Here is a 16832-nt window from a genome sequence, read left to right as displayed (position 1 = left end):
AAGGGGAAGATGGGGGAACAGTACGTCCAGGAATGGGGGTATCTAAAGGGGAAGATGGGGGAACAGTACGTCCAGGAATGGGGGTATCTGAAGGGGAAGATGGGGGAACAGTACGTCCAGGAATGGGGGTATCTGAAGGGGAAGATGGGGGAACAGTACGTCCAGGAATGGGGGTATCTAAAGGGGAAGATGGGGGAACAGTACGTCCAGGAATGGGGGTATCTGAAGGGGAAGATGGGGGAACAGTACGTCCAGGAATGGGGGTATCTGAAGGGGAAGATGGGGGAACAGTACGTCCAGGAATGGGGGTATCTGAAGGGGAAGATGGGGGAACATTACGTCCAGGAATGGGGGTATCTGAAGGGGAAGATGGGGGAACAGTACGTCCAGGAATGGGGGTATCTGAAGGGGAAGATGGGGGAACATTACGTCCAGGAATGGGGGTATCTGAAGGGGAAGATGGGGGAACAGTATGTCCAGGAATGGGGGTATCTGAAGGGGAAGATGGGGGAACAGTATGTCCAGGAATGGGGGTATCAGGGCAGGAAAGGAATAGGACAACACAGAGATCTGCCCAGGGTGATCTGGGGGTCCGCAGTAAAGGGAGAGGGGTGTCTGGAGTGAAGGGGGGGCTGACAAGGCACACAGTGGCTGTGGATTCTCCAGGCAGCCGTCGGGTGGTCACCGGTGGAAGATCGGAGCAGAAGGGTTCAGCCAGTAAAGGTGAGAGAGCTCAGAGGAAGGAGAAGAGGAGCGCCCAAAAGAAAGCAGAATCCAAGGCTCAGAGGAGAGCGGTGACTGTGGACAGCTCCAAGGCCAAGACATCACTGGAGGCTCTGAGGATCAGCATTAAACAACTGGGCTGGAAGGAGGTGAGAACAAACCTTCTAAGGCCTCATGTACACGGCTGCTGCTAAACGGACGTTTATGAGCAGTTGGGCATTTTTTTCAACTGCTCCTGAACTCTCCTCTGTTATCTTCTCAGTACATGTACGCAGGGTCGTTTCTAGGCAGTTGAGTTTAGAAGCTTTTTTTGGAAAGCAAAAAAATCAGGTCAGAAGCTGAGTTTAGAGGCATTTCAAGCACCAAATGCTTCTAAACGCGGTAGTGAGGGAGCTCTCTGACTCGTTCAGCCCTTTTATCCTTCAATCATGCATCATCCAAATCCAACCCTATTGCCATCCCATCTAGACTTTTGATGAATAACAGTATTTATGGAGCAGTCCTCCAAAATATATTATATTACTGTCCGTCCTGCTGTATTGTCCTCTAGGGGGTAGCATTGTCCATGTTTCATGTCTATGTATCTTCAATGCCTTTTGATCCTTTGATCTTTGTAGCAGGACATTTGTCAATCATCTTGTCAGCTATGGCCCTTTAGCCCTCTGCAAGCCAGCTTCAAATCAAGGATTTCCATGTTATCACACCAGACGACCAGGAGCCAATCTTTTGTTCAGCCTTGATAGAGGCCTGATCTCTGAATATTCTGATATTCTACAAAACTTTGATGTGCAACTTGTTGCATTCCAACTTGGTTGTATCAACCAGAAATAAGCTCCAGAACTATGATATTAAACCAGGTTGCCTTCCAACATAATACACTTTGCGCCTAAAGGGCGCATATCACCCTTCTTCAGATACGGCTCCTATGGAACAGTCCATGTCTGTCTTAACGCATTGCGCTTCCCGGCATGTGTTTCAGAACCAGTTCCTATGGAACAGTCCATAACTGTCTTCACGTGTTGCTTTCCCAACATGTACTTCAGAAACAGCTCCTATGGATCAGTCCATAACGGTCTTAGTGTGTTGTGCTTCCCAGCATGTGCCGCATTGCCACTGAGAGACACACCACCACCATTCTTCAGCGACGGCTTCTATGTCACCATTCTGTGTCTTCCCCTTTCCGGTATTTTCACAATGGGGTGCATTACAGCCAAGGGGTGTCCATTCACTCACTAGCACAGACTCAGGGCAACATATTAACCAGCTTTCAGATACAGAGTCACGGGGAAGTCCTTACCCATATTACTAACCTAAAAAACACATGCCACACTATCCCATAACATAAATCAACCCATTACCATAATATATGCATATATAGTGTGACTCTTCAAATTACGCATCCTGCTCCCCACCTCCTATAACTCTTTACTGTAAATATGGGTCGGGATTAGGCAGGCTTGCTTACAATGGCCATTCCTAACGCAATTTTGGCACGTGAGCGGTATTTCAGGGCTCTTAATTGGTAGCAAAGCCTCTAACTTGTATGAAGAGACCTTACCATCAACTTGTCCCACAACTTGCATAGATAAATGGGAGAACCTTCTATATAAATGTGGAGTCTAACTTATAACCCCCGAAACAATGACAAACCACAAAATTTCATCCCTGTGCCTGGATTTCAGAAACCATGTCCAGTGTATACCATGCACCTTTACCTATTGTTAGGTTCAAGGAACACCCTAGTTCCATGACTAACGTACATCGGTATCCTTTAAGACAAAGAACAAACTCGTCTAGGTCCCAAATAAATAATACCCAGATGCTTCCTTGTCAGCAATGATCTCTTCCATCCAGAACCCAGAGTGAAATATTCCCAACATTTGTAATTTATCACTGTGTATTGACCTGACACATAAAGGACATCATGGTTATGCTTCCGACAGAAGGAAATATCAATCTGCCTCCAGCTTCCATCCTCTCTGATCACATATGGGTAATTTAGCCTCAGATGCAACAAGGTAGAATCCCCAGTCAGCAAGCCCATTGATACCACCGAATATACAGACTGAGTCTGCACTTCTGTATATGGGATCAATAAGGAAGCATAACATTTCTCATAATCCAAACTAGCACAACCCATCCAGGCATTTGACCACCACCTTGGATTGGTATAAGAGATGAGTTTTGGAAAAATCTTACTGAGCTATGATGTTAACTCATAAGGCCACTGCCCCTCATACAGAGAATATACAATCACTTAGAAGTTGGTTGACAATTCCGCCTGCCCCTGCGTGCATGCCAGAGCCCATGACAGATCTCTGTCCTGTACCATCACACTCTCTACCAACCTCTCAACATGGTGAACAAAATCCTGGGCCACTTTAACCTGGGTATTTATGTGACTTTGTTGAATGTTATTAAGGATGCCACCAATCTCTCTGACTAACAAAGTCCCCCTTACTGTGTGAAGCTATGACTGAGAGTTTGTTCCTCAGGATACCGATGTCCACTCCATTAACACTCATCCCAGCTCCTATTCTCCCCAATATAGTTCTGACTACATCCCTCTTCTTTTGGTTACTCCTCAGAAATAAGCGCCCTGAATACCTTCTGTGTCCGCACATCTCTGGGAATAAGCCACCGGTACAATGACCACACTTGATTCAGTGTATACTCACATATAGGGTAATGGGTTTATCAACCACTGTGAGATGTTGAAGCACCATGTGGTGAAGGCATACTGTGCCCTGGTAGCCAGCTTTTGTTCTCTTTATCTAACAGAGCATGCTCCTGTGTCTAGTCACTGGCATTACATGTGCATGGTTCCCACCTCTCAGGTGAGACATCAACCAGGCGTATCTCCCCCATATCCATCTCTGGTGTCCCACATGTCCATTAAACGAGAACCTCTCTGTATGACTGCTAAGATTGAGACACCACCCCTATGAGGACATTTTCACCCCATAGATGTATCACCTGACCAACAGACATCTTATTATGCATGAGTGCCAGTCTCCTGGGTACCTGCACCATATTAATTCAGTTATGTCACACATTAAAAAACGTTCCTTCTTTCAATTCCTCCCTTCAACAAAAAACAAACAAACATATTTTAGCCCTTGTACACACGGTCGGAGAATCCGTCGGAATGTGTTCTATCGGACCGTGTCGTCGGATAATCCGACTGTGTGTGGTATGCATCGGACTGATTCCGTTGGAAATATCCGTCGGACCCAGTTTTCCAACATGTTGGAAATATTTCCCAACCAACTGGGCCGATCGGACATACTCCGATCATGTGTAGAGAATTTTGATCGGACCAAGTGCCACGCATGCTCAGATCAAATTCCTACACCAAAGCTATTGGCTACTAGCCTGAATGTAGTCCCATCGTAACGAAATTACGTCATCACGTTCTGAAAGATCGGATTTTTCTCGCCAACTTTGTCCGACCGTGTGTATGCAACAGTTTCGGACAAGATCCGATGGACAAAATCCGACGGGCAAAATCCTACGGATTTGGTTGTGGAAATCTCCGACCGTGTGTACAGGGGCTTACATTTCTTCTTCTGACGGATTGGATATGTTATATGCCTTCCCCAACCTCCAACCCATTGCACTTGTGTTCACAGTACGTTTGCATTCATAAATGACAGGAGAGGCTCCGGCAAAATATTTCAGAAGTATCGTTGCTGGGCAAAGCTTTCAGATTAGCGCTAAATTGCCCATAAGAAAAAAACCTTATATTGCAAGTATTAATCTGAATTTTTTAGTTAGTCCCTTCTTTCCTGAATGTTTATCAGAACAAATTTGCAGTGTGGTAAGGCACAGACAAACTGCCAACCAGATGAACATCTTTCATCGCTGTTCCAGAAACCTCTCCAATCCCGCTCCACCAGGATTCTGGAAGTGAAAAACAAGAGCAGTATTAACTTTAGAGGTCGACCGATATATCGGCCGGCCGATATATCGGCCGATATTTGCCGTTTTTTAAATAATCGGCATCGGCCGATTATGTTAATAAAAAGCCGATTCTATAGCGGGACTTTGAAATGAGTTCTGTAAGAAGTCAGTGTGAGTTGTCTGAGTCGTCATAGCAACACTTTCCTCCACTCCAGGCAGACTGCCAAGAAAAGAACTAAATGATACAATGTTTACACTTCTGAATGACTAAGTCATCTCTGTGTAGAAGTTCTCAGTTTAACCATTTAAAGACTAAATCTTTTCTGACACTTGTTGCTTACAAGTAAAAATCCTGTATTTTCTGCCAGAAAATCACTTAGACCCCCCAAAAAATATATATATTTTTTTAGCAGAGATCCTAGGGAATAAAATAGCGGTTGTTGCAATATTTTATGTCACACGGCATTTGCACAGAGGTCTTTCAAATGCATTTTTTTGGGAAAAAAATACACCATTTAAAAAATAAAATAAAAACAGTAAAGTTAGCCCATTTTTTTTTTTTTTTTGTCCAAAAGTTTTGACTACCTGTTTTTATTTAATATATAGGTTTTTTGTTTTTTTTAATCTAGATCATACATACAAGTAAACTGATTGGAGGTTTGTTTTGTTTAATAAATGTTTAAAGCGGGAGTCCGCCGGGACTCCGCGTTTTTTTTTTTTTTTTTTTTTTTTTTTTAAAGCCAGCAGCTACAAATACTGCAGCTGCTGACTTTTAAAATAATGACACTTACCTGTCCAGCGCGCCCGCGATGTCGGCACCCGAAGCCGATCTCTAGATCGACACTCGAGTGCTGCCGCCGCCGCCATCTTGGGTATGGGAATCAGGAAATGGAGCCTTTCGGCTTCATTTCCCGGTTCCCTACTGCGCATGCGTGAGCCGCACTGCGCAATGAGGACGGTCCCCGCTGCCTCTGGGACCTGTGTGTTTCCCAGCAGGCAGCGGGGCACTTGCGGAAGGGGGCGGGCACTTGCGGAAAGGGGCGTAATGTACGCCCCTTTCCGCAGAGAGCTAGCCCGGAAGTGGGTGCAGTTACCTGGATTATCCAGGTAACTGCACCCCCCTCCCCCCTGAAAGGTGCCAATTGTGGCGCCGGAGGGGGGGAGGGTTCCGATGAGCGGAAGGTCCATTTTAGGGTGGACCTCCGCTTTAAGTGTAAGAAATTTTCTGTATCACTTATGAAGACTGCTTTCACACTGGAGTGGGCAGACGTTGATGGTAAAAACGCAAGTTTTAGCGGCTCTTTACCATAATTTTAGCGGTGCTATTTGGCTGCTAGTGGGGCACATATAACCCAGCTAGCGGCCAAGGAAGAGGTTAAATGCGTCCATGAAGCACCGCTGCCAAATCGCATTGCATGCGCTTCGGCAGTGGTGCCCATTCATATCAATGGGCAGGAGTGGTGGAGGAGTGGTGTACACCACTCCAAACGTGCTGCTTGCAGGACTTTTTTTTTTAAGATCCTGCCAGCGCATCGCCTCAGTGTGAAAGCACTCTATCTTTCACGCAGACTGCAGGGGAGCCATTTTGCAGGCACTTTACAGGCGCTATTTTTAGCCCAAAAGCGCCTTAAAAAACGCCCCAGTGGAAAAGGTGTGTTAGATCAAGGGGGATTAAAAATAAATAAATAAAATAAAATCGGCCTAACATATCGGCCCAAAAAAATCGGCATCATATATCGGCTATCGGCATCGGCCAGAGAAAAACCCATATCGGTCGACCTCTAATTAACTTCTTATCCACAATATCTACTTGCTTGCTATGTTTACTTATAGTTCCCTGCTTGGAACCCAGGAACTTGGCATTCCTGGCTTCTGAAACTCTAAACAAATTATCAAAATAACCATGATTTATTTAGGCTGAACCCACTCTAAAATGGATCCCCATGGTATGAGGAAAAATGTAAAAAAAAGAACATGAATGTTGCTTCTCAAAAATTTGAATTTTAAATGCTAAAAAAACAAAACAATGCATTTATCTTTACCTTAAAGTGCTGTTGCCACCCAAAAATTATTTTTTAAATTCTTAAAAAAAAAAATCCAAAAAAAATAATTGGAAAATTTTTTTTTTTTTTACTCACCTCTAAATACCTGTTGCTAGGGGGTCCCTCGTAGTCTGCCTTCTTGCTTGCCCAGGCTGGTGACATCACTTCCCCTCGCGCCGCACAGTCATCTGGGACCTGTCACGTGTCCCAGGTGACTGTGCGGCGTATCACGGCGCTCTGCGCCGCTCGCGCATGCACAGTGGGTGCCCGGCTGTGAGGCCACAGCCGGGTGCCCACACTACGAATGACGGCGCAGCGAGCGGAGCGGGGAACGAGGGGGGGCTTCATTCCCCTGCATCGCTGGACCCTGGGACAGGTAAGTGTCCCATTATTAAAAGTCAGCAGCTGCAGTATTTGTAGCTGCTGACTTTTAATTTTTTTTTTTTTTTAGGGGCACCCCACTTTTAGACCTATGCACTAACTCCCCTTTCAGGTGGACAAAACCTAAACCCTTTGGACTTTTTTCCACCTGAATGAAAAGGGGAAAAAAAATACAATAACTTCAGCAGCTAGAATGGCTTCCTACTAACTCTTGTCTTAAACAAAATGTTTTCAGCTGCTAATTGAGGACATAACCAATGACCCCCCCCCCCCCCCCCCACCCTTCAAGTGGCCTAAGCCTAATCATTTTTCCACCTGAACAAAAAAATAAAATAAGCGAATAAACAACAAAAATAAAAATTTTAAATAAATGACAAAAAATGTAAACGTTTAAAAACAAACAAAAAAAAAAAATTGTTAAACAAAACTATTTAAAAAAAAATTAAAAATAAGAGAAGAAAAAAAAATATCATAACAGAAAAAAATATAACAATCCAGAGGCTTATCCTTGAAAATATAAAAAATATATCAAGGGAACGATAACCAGCACAAGGTGTCAGCCAAACAAGGTGGCCGGTGAAACGGCTTGCGTAGCCCCACCCATCCTCAGCTCAGCCCTCAGCCGGAGACAAACCTTTCCTTCTCGGCAGCATAAAACACCTGCTCAAGAAACAGGAACCCAGCGAGATGCTGAATATTCCCACTGGAAGCAACGAATGATAACTTATGCATTACAGAATACATACTCCCAACTTGATCCTCTCACGCAAAAAAAAAAAAACCGACTCTCCATGATGGCCGCCTTGTAGCCTGGATCGTCTGGCTCCATCGTCCCTGTGTGCTAGTGGTTCTAGCACTTCAAGCCCGTATGATACATTGCCGTATGATACTTATATCCAACTTATCTGAGCTATACTTTTTTTGATATATTCTATTCCCCTGATGAAGCCAATGTTTTGGCGAAACTAGTAGGGAAGAATTGATCTGTCATCACCATCTTGGCCACTATTCCTCAGGCCAATAGATCACTTATCTGCTCCCATACTACAGTGTATATGTGGTCCATTATTTTGTATCATTGTGCTTTGTTTTTAAATGTTTGTAATAAAATTTGATAAAATTTCTACAAAAAAAAAAATATATATATATCAAGGTCCTCTATAATATTCCAAACATGAAGGGCAAATCTCTGAAACTCATAACTAAACCTCATTCATAGCAAAGAAACATTAACCAGAAAATTCTTACCATCCATGCAGCTCACTAAGGACTGCTAACATTGTTCCCCCCAGTGTTATATTTGCGAACATGCGGCGACCTCCATTCTGAGTTCATGCAACTGTTCCACGTAGTGATGCTTCGCCTATCTTAATTGATATTTTTCGGTTTGTAGTCTCAGCATTTGGGCCTTAAAGGGGAAACAGGGGTTTGATTACTATGGCCTCTATGACTTGGATTGCTACCCCATCTCGCAGAATAAAACTTCATAATGCCTTGGTGTTGTTTTAGGGTATTTCCTTTTGCATATCATTATTAGCCACCAAACAATACCTAGCGATGTGACCTCCCTTTTTACAAACGAAGCCCTGCCTTAGCCCTTCTCTGAAAATATGGCGCTGGAGACTCACATTGTTGCATAACATTACTATGATTGGAATGAACATTGATTCCCATCATAGCAACATCACTTGCAGCAACACTAGCATTTGGCTCTACATGTTCCAAAGCCTCTATCTTTGCTAAACACTGAGCATGTGTGGAGGATAACTCCATAACTGCAGACTGGGCTTCATGTAATTCCTTCCTAAGCAGTATTATAATACACTCCTTCTCAGCCTCTCTCTTCTGATTCAAAGAGGTAATACAACTTCCTCTTTAAATGAATGACTTGTATAGCGCTACCTATACGAACTGAATCGCCTCAGGGTGCTTTCTTGCCACCGGTGTCCATCTGCAGCTTTTTTTTTATGCGGTCCTTTAACCTGTAGGGTCCTGACGCACTTACAACATTGACATACACATATATTATGGCCAATTTTTTTTATTTTTTTTTGGACAGGGTCTAATTAACCTACCAGCATGTCTTTGGAGTGTGGGAGGAAACCGGAGTACCCGGAGGAAACCCACGCAGGCACAGGGAGAACATGCAAACTCCAGGCAGATAGTGTCATGGTTGGGATTTGAACCAGTAACCCTATTGCTGCTAGGTGAAAGTGCTATCCACTACACCACTGTGCTGCCCTTTGTTTACATGTTTCCTCTAATTCATGAATTTTCTGTTCCAATACATGTTTCTCAGTCACTAATTGTTCAATGTGATCACGAACATCTGCCTTTGCAACTATTGTTAATATATTCTTAGTTATAGTTTGTACCTGCTTCAATAATTGCTTTCTCTCAGTACACCATTGTCCTTCTTTCGGTATAGCAAAGTCTTTAATTTTCAATAACATGCATTCAACATTAGCCATCTTGGCTTTCCTGTCTTTTTTTCAAAGACTTTTTATATTTTATCGGATCATTATGAATATTACATTGTCTCAATAATTCATAAAATTTGTGAATTAATGCGTTGTCCGCCACAGTGTTAAAATTAACACAGGCATGTCTCTTAAGAAAATCTTCAGTGACCTCCATTGATATGCTAATTAGCACACACTGAATCTGGTTTAACCAGTCTATACACAGCAGTTACAGAGACACAGACACACCAATAAAGCTGTTTAAAAGCTAACTTTTACTTGTCACAAGGCAGAGCACACTAGTCAATGCTCTACTATACCACTGACTTGTAGTTCCACACCAGGAGACATGCACACTCTTAGCAATGCTTTACTATCTGCTTATTACCACAGATTTTTAGCCCTATTATCTCAGAATGCAGGCCACATTGAACTTCTATTGGAACAGAGAGCTATTTCACTCTCACGTGGGAAAAAATAAAATAAAAATCCTATATTTCTCCCACTTTCTCCTCAAAGATGTGTGATTTTATCCTGTCATTCTGCAGGCTACATCAGGTAACCAGGGGTGATCAGCCCCTCACTCACCAGTACTCTTGACGGCTACACAGGCCTAAAACAATTTGCACGAACAATACAATAAACATTAACACATATATACATATACCAGCCAAACATATCACCAGGTTTTGCGTGTCCGCTCACTGATGAAATATTTCATAGAACTTTCAGGACTGCTCACGCAGGGCTTCAGAATTCACGAACCAGCGCAAATCTTGTCCACAGTAGAGAAGGTTTTCAGTTCTAGGTGTAGTTGATGACTTATAGGGACTCAAGACAAGAATACATTAGGGTTTGCATTCTGTGCAGAAATAAATTATATGTCCCATCTGTGGTGCCAATTGAAATAAATCCTGATTTGAAATCAATTCTAAACTAAATAATATCCGAAGAGAGTATTTGTAATCACCTATCTATTCCATATATGTATTAATATTTCTATAGTTAGCTAGTCTATTAAAACTCTGATAGTTACTGTTGCTAGCATAATATTATTATAAGGTTAGCTATGAAAACAAACACACTGCTTAGTAACAACGTATTATTTATTTCCCAAGAAAATAGGAAAACGCTAACATGAAAATACTAAGGCTCGGTTCACACAGGGGCGACACGACTTCAGGACGACTTTGTGAGGCAACTTGGAGACGACTTGAACACGACTTTTAGACACGATCTGGGGCGACTTAGAAGTCGCCCCAGGCCAGGCGACTTTTGCCGTGGCCAATTAGAGAATGAGCTCTGAAGGGGGAACTCCACTCCAAATTTATTTAAAAAAATTGGCGTGGGTTCCCCCTCCGAGAGCATACCAGGCCCATAGGTCTGGTATGGATTCCAAGGGGAAGCCCCTACGCCGAAAAAACGGCGTGGGGGCCCCCCTAGATCCATACCAGACCCTTATCCGAGCACGCTACCCGGCCGGCCAGGAAAGGGGGTGGGGACGAGTGGGCTCCCGGATTCCGATAAGCCCCCCCGCCCGCAGACCCCGACAACCAACGGCCAGGGTTGTCGGGAAGAGGCTGTTGTCCTCATCAACATGGGGACAAGGTGCTTTGGTGTGGGGGGGCCGCACGCCCCCTCCCCCAAGGCACCCCCCCATGTTGAGGGCACACGGCCTGGTACGGCTCAGGAGGGGGGGGCGCCTGCTCGTCCCCACCCCCTTTCCTGGCCGGCCGGGTAGCGTGCTTGGATAAGGGTCTGGTATGGATCTGGGGGGGACCCCCACGCCGTTTTTCCGGCGTAGGGGGTTCCCCTTGGAATCCATACCAGACCTAAGGGCCTGGTATGCTCCCGGAGGGGGAACCCACGCCACATTTTTTAAATAAATTTGGCGTTGAGTTCCCCCTTTAGAGCTAATAATTCTGTCAAAGTCGCCTCCGTATATACAGAGATCCGACTTGGAGGCGACCTCCATTGAAATCAATGGGTACAAGTCGCCTACAAGTCGGATTCAAGTAGTACAGGAACTTCTTTTGAAGTCGGAGCGACTTCAGTAGCGTGCATTAAGACGGCTCTCATTTACTTACATTGATTTTTAAATGTCCGACCTGAGGCGACTAGGGGCGACCTGAAGTCGGATCGGAGTCGCCCCTGTGTGAACCGAGCCTAAAGAAAGATATTACAAAGCATATAAAAACAAAACATATAATACAAGAACATCAAAGATGCTTATCACATGGTCTCCTCGGCTGGGCTCAAGATAATAGAGAGAGAGGGTGACATGAGGCTCAAATTGGTAGAGAGGGAGCTCTCTGACTTCAGCCCTTTTATACTTCAATCATACACTATCCAAACCCAACGCCATTGCCTCCCCATTTTGACGAAACACAGTATTTATGGGGCAGTCCTCCTTAATATATTATATGACTGTCCGTCCTGCTGTATTGGTCTTTTAGGGGCAGCATTGTCCATGTATCATGTCTATGTATATTCAATGCCTTTTGATCCTTTGATCTTTGTAGCAGGACATTCATCAATCTTCTTGTCAGCTATGGTCCTTTTGAAGCTGGCTTACAAAGGGCTAATCAAGGATTTCTATGTTATCACACCAGACGACCAGGAGCCAATCTTTTGTTCAGCCTCGATGGAGGCCTGATCTCTGAATATTTTGATTTGCTACAAAGCTTTGATGTGCAAATTGTTGAATTCCAACCAGAAAGAAACCCCAGAACTATCATATTAAACATTTTGCCTTCCAACAACAACCCTTCTTTTCAATAACAGTCATAAGCCATTCATTCATGGAACCCATCAGTTTCTTGATCTGTTAATCAACTTTTTGTGCAGCAGCAACCACAGCCTCCCAGACACTGTTCAGAGAGGTCTACTGAAATCTCCCATTTAAGAAGGGTCCACAAGAAAGAAATCCAGGGCTTGGGAACACTCTGTAGCCAAAGCTGTTCTGCAGGCCGAACTCAAATATATAGCGAGTCCCACTGTAGAAGCTCAGCAGAAGTGGATACAGAGTCAACAGTTTTCTGCAAAATTCTCCTGTAAAAAAGCGGAGCAGAAACGTTTTTTTTTGTTTTTTTCCTCCAGCAACCTTATTTTGAGGAAGGGGAAACCATGGGTCACCTCTTAGCTACAATCGTAAAAGCCCAAAAACCTTCAGCTCATGTGGTAGAATTGCAAGAATCCTCAACTTAAATGGCACGTACTACTTGGGAGATTTCATCTGTGCTTTGTGATTTTTTTAAAGATTTATATAGCAGCAAATTATCTTATGAAGAGGCTGAACTGCAACTTTTTCTTGACTCCTTTTCGTTACCAGTACTGTCTACAGCTGACAGGGAGGCGTTGGATAAACCTTTGACTCTAGAGGAACTTCGGGTCGCTGCTGCCAGTATACCTAACAATAAACCCCTGGTGCTGGTGGGTTACCAGGGGAAGTTTATAAAATGTATGGAACCAAATTATTGCCTGAACTATTAGAGGTATTTAATGCCTCATTGGAGTGTGGCCATATTCCGTCTTCTATGAATGAGGCGATTATCATAGTCCTATTAAAACCTGGCAAGACTCCTAATAATCCAGAATCATATCGCCCAATATCATTGCTCACATCAGATGTGAAGCTATTGGCAAGTGTTAGCCACTAGATTGACAAAAGTAATTTCTAAGATTGTGCACCCAGATCGGTCTGGTTTCTTTCCAAACAGATATACTGCAATAAATATTAGACGATTATACCTTAAAGGAAGTAAACTCTCCCACTCTGATGCTTCTTTTCATTTAGTCCATTATAATAATTAATTATCAAACTGTAGCCACTGTAATCCAGCCCAAATCGCATATTACTTACTGTTTTTTTTTTTATTCTTTATTTACGGATTGCAGGTAATAGAGACAAACTGTAAAAGACACAAATCACTCAGTTTTCCAGTATGACAAAAATACACAGTTAACACTTCGTGGGGGACCGGGGGAAACCTATCATCTTATGGCAGCAGTAGCCCCAACCACGTCTAGACCACCACATTATCCCCCTCTAATGGTCCGGCACCCCAGTGTCCACTTATATACCAGGGCAGCCCCCGGGGCAATCCCCCTCCAGGCCCAGTCTAAGGGGCCTCTAACATCGGTCAACTTCGTTCTACTGGTCAAAGAGTTCAGCCGGGGCCACCCCGAGGGCCACCAACCCCTGGCTGGGAAACTGAGGGAACAGAATGGAAAGAACCTTGCAATCACCATTTATTTTAATTATACTTGGAAGTTAGGGGATAGGGAAAGAGGTGGGAGCAAACGGTCAGGAGAAGGGGATGGGGGTAGAAAGAAAGGAAAGTTATAGGGGGCTAACAGTGCTACGAGGCAGACGGGGGTCGAAAAAAAGGGGGGAAGAGTGGATCAGAGTGGTCTCCAAGCAGGGAGAGAAAGAAAGAGGACTCCGGTGGGTTCCCACGGCCGGGCCCTTACCTCTGTACACGTGCCAGAGCCTTACTTACTGTTTAAAGAAACTTTAAAAAACTTGTTTCCAGGGGTTAGGCAGCGCCAGTGGAGTGTATTTCCGCCCTTACATTGAGCACTTCCTGTACTGTTAACCAAGCCTCCTTCTCAATCCAACGTTTCTATGGCAACCCTGCTTCCCTGTTCATAGCTGACTTGTTTTATTTCATAGTATTTACTTGTGCTGCTTATCTAGTGTTTGCCTGTGTGAGTCCTATCCGCTTCAGCTGATAAGGCCGCAGTAATGCTGTCCCATGCCCTGCTTTACACTGTATGTGTCACATGGTGTGTAGGAGGAAGCTCTGAGTGATTATGAAGCCTCCTGGGATATCAGTGGTGTGCCATAAGAAGTCCTGATAACAGATAGATAAGCACATAGAGAGTGTGCCGTAAATCAGGGGAGATCTGGGCATGCTCAGTGACTTCATTCTACAGAACAAAAGGGATTACAACAATACTAAGCAAGTAAGGAGATATCTACAAGCAGTGTTCATTAGGGATTTTTATGCTGATTTACATGGGACAAAGTTGTGGGGGAGGGTTTACAACCTCTTTAAAGTGACTGTAAAGGTTCTTTTTTTTTCTAAAAATAACAAACATGTCATACCTGCTCTGTGCAAGGGTTTTGCACAGAGCGGCCCTGATCCTCCTTTTCTGGGCGCTCCTGGCTCCTCATTGAATGCCCCCCACAGAGAGCCGCTTTCCATGGGGACACCCTGGCCAATCTTTCCAGTGAGAACCCAAGACAGTGTGTCTGGAGCTGCTGGGCTTGTTCTCGTCACTGGAACGATTGGGTTCAGGTAAGAAAAAGGGGAACTCTGGGGGGGCAGCTGCACCACAGAAGGTTTTTCACCTTAGTGCATAGGACTTTCCAACTCCTTTAACCTGCAGGTTCCATCTGGTAACAGAGCTATACTGTCGCTTGATGCGGCAAAAGCTTTTGATAGTATAGTAACATTTTACGGCCCTGTTTACAGAAATTTGGATCCCAGTTTATAGTCTGGATTCAGCTTCTTTTTGCTGCCCGGGTTCAGGTAAATGAACATATATCGGCCCCCTTTTCATTACAATGAGGAACAAGACAGAGCTGCCCACTATCACCCCTCGTTTTTGATCTGGCTCTTGAACCTCTGGCTGCTGTTTAATCGCCAGTTGACGATTATTTCGGGGGTTCTGCAGATCTCTAGGACAAGAATGCCTTATACTCTGATGATGCGATTCTATTTCTGGGAAATGCCTCACACTCTCTAGTAGCGGTAATTTCCCTAATTACCACATATGGTTCCTTTTCAGGTTTCACAATAAATTGGGACAAGTCGGTTCTTTAACTGATAGATCCTCTGGTGGATAATATGCCAAGTTCTGCATCTGAAATAGCTGTAGTCTCTACATTCAAATATCTGTATGGTTGCCCCAGAGATTTTTTTTTATTCATCAGGTGGACACCCTCTTTAGAGACATTATCTGGAGGTGTAAACACCTCCAGATTAGATTGGCAGTTTTGCAACCTGCTTAAGGATGGAGGCGGTCTAGCTGTCCCCAGTGCCAGATTGTACTACTGGCATCACAACTTCAACATTTATATGGGTGCAATGCTATAGGTCAGCCTTTCTCAACCTTTTCAACACAGAGGAACCCCTGAAATAGTTCTCCGGTCTCGGGGAACTTCCTGCTAAAAATTAGAAATCTACAACTCATGATACATTAGTGTGATGGTCAGTGGGAAGAATGGTCCTTACACTTGTGGTCATTGGGAAGAATTACCTCCTTACGGAGAGCTTAAAAGGGGGGGATGGGAGCCGGTCACTGCCAGGTGTTTTTTAGGATTCATTAAGGTGAAAAAACACAAAAGTTTACGACCCCTTTACGTCCAGGGTCTGCTTCTCCATTCTTCTGTTAACGGCATGATAACTTCTGACAAGTTCTCCCACAACTGAGAAAAAACCAGCCTTAAATTTGTGTTGGTGTGGGCACTATAAATAGATTAGCAGAGAGCTGGTCTATTCACAGCACAGCTCTGCACGTTTCTTCCTCTTTCTGTGTGTGTGTGTGTGTGTGCGCACCTTTCCTCCAATCAGCTGTCACACACCTGACTTCACTCCTAGTGCTGAACAAGAAGAGAACATTTCTAACATGATGTGCACTTTCTAAAGAATATAGCAAGCTGAAGACAGCAGATATACATGTAAACTTATGTAGAATTTATTTCATCCCTGTGTATCATCTGAGGCCGTTCACTTCACTGGGTATATGTGAGGGTTTACATCCACTTTAATACTATGCATTTAGGTAAAAAAAAACTATCAATAGCTGTGGAGGGTTCAATGTGGAGTTAACAGAATGGTGTAAAGCCGAAATTTTCAGTTGTGTTATTCGTGACATTAGCAGATCGTCTACCGCAGTGTGTGTTTTATGGATGTGCCGTTCCATTCTTCATTTTTATGTGACAACTTTTGGCAGCCTGAGGTACGAAAAACCTGTGAAAATGTGCGTGGTATTAGTGTTTCCCAAGGGCTCATTCACAGTACTTTTGGTCTCTAAAGAGCGATCTGCGTTCGGATCACTCATCAGAGAGCATTTGACAGGCACCTCTTACTGCCTGGTTTAACCACCTGAACCCCGCTGCTTCCTCTGTAGCTAAAGGAAGTAGGGGTTGGGGGGCAATAAATGTCAGTCAGTAAATGTTAAATGGCTTAAGCATGGCATTTTACCGCCTCCAACTGCTAGTGTACACGAGTTCTAACATGCATACGTACATATGATGGGGATAGCTTTCTTGTTTATTCGGCATATATTCCACCAGGACTGCCATTTGTTT

General features: G+C 44.0%; 1 protein-coding gene across 2 annotated transcripts in view; it reads left to right on the top strand.

The window, feature by feature from the left end:
* Positions 1-434: 434 nt before the first annotated feature.
* TTLL11 (tubulin tyrosine ligase like 11) overlaps positions 435-16832 on the top strand; it is a 193148-nt gene continuing 176750 nt past the window's right edge. The window contains exon 1 of one of the 2 annotated variants that reach the window (XM_077479184.1): positions 435-872. In XM_077479184.1, coding sequence (XP_077335310.1) covers positions 438-872 — 435 coding nt within the window. In that variant the 5' untranslated portion in view covers positions 435-437. The remainder of the gene's footprint in view (positions 873-16832) is intronic. The other variant, XM_077479183.1, reaches the window with a different exon arrangement.

The sequence above is a fragment of the Lithobates pipiens genome, unplaced genomic scaffold, assembly GCF_037356315.1.
Source record: "Lithobates pipiens isolate NorthernLeopardFrog02 unplaced genomic scaffold, aLitPip1_a1.2 Scaffold_14, whole genome shotgun sequence".
In the NCBI taxonomy this organism is placed as follows: Eukaryota; Metazoa; Chordata; class Amphibia; order Anura; family Ranidae; genus Lithobates; species Lithobates pipiens.
Note: the sequence above shows the minus strand (reverse complement) of the source record. Positions and strands in the feature narration are given on the sequence as shown.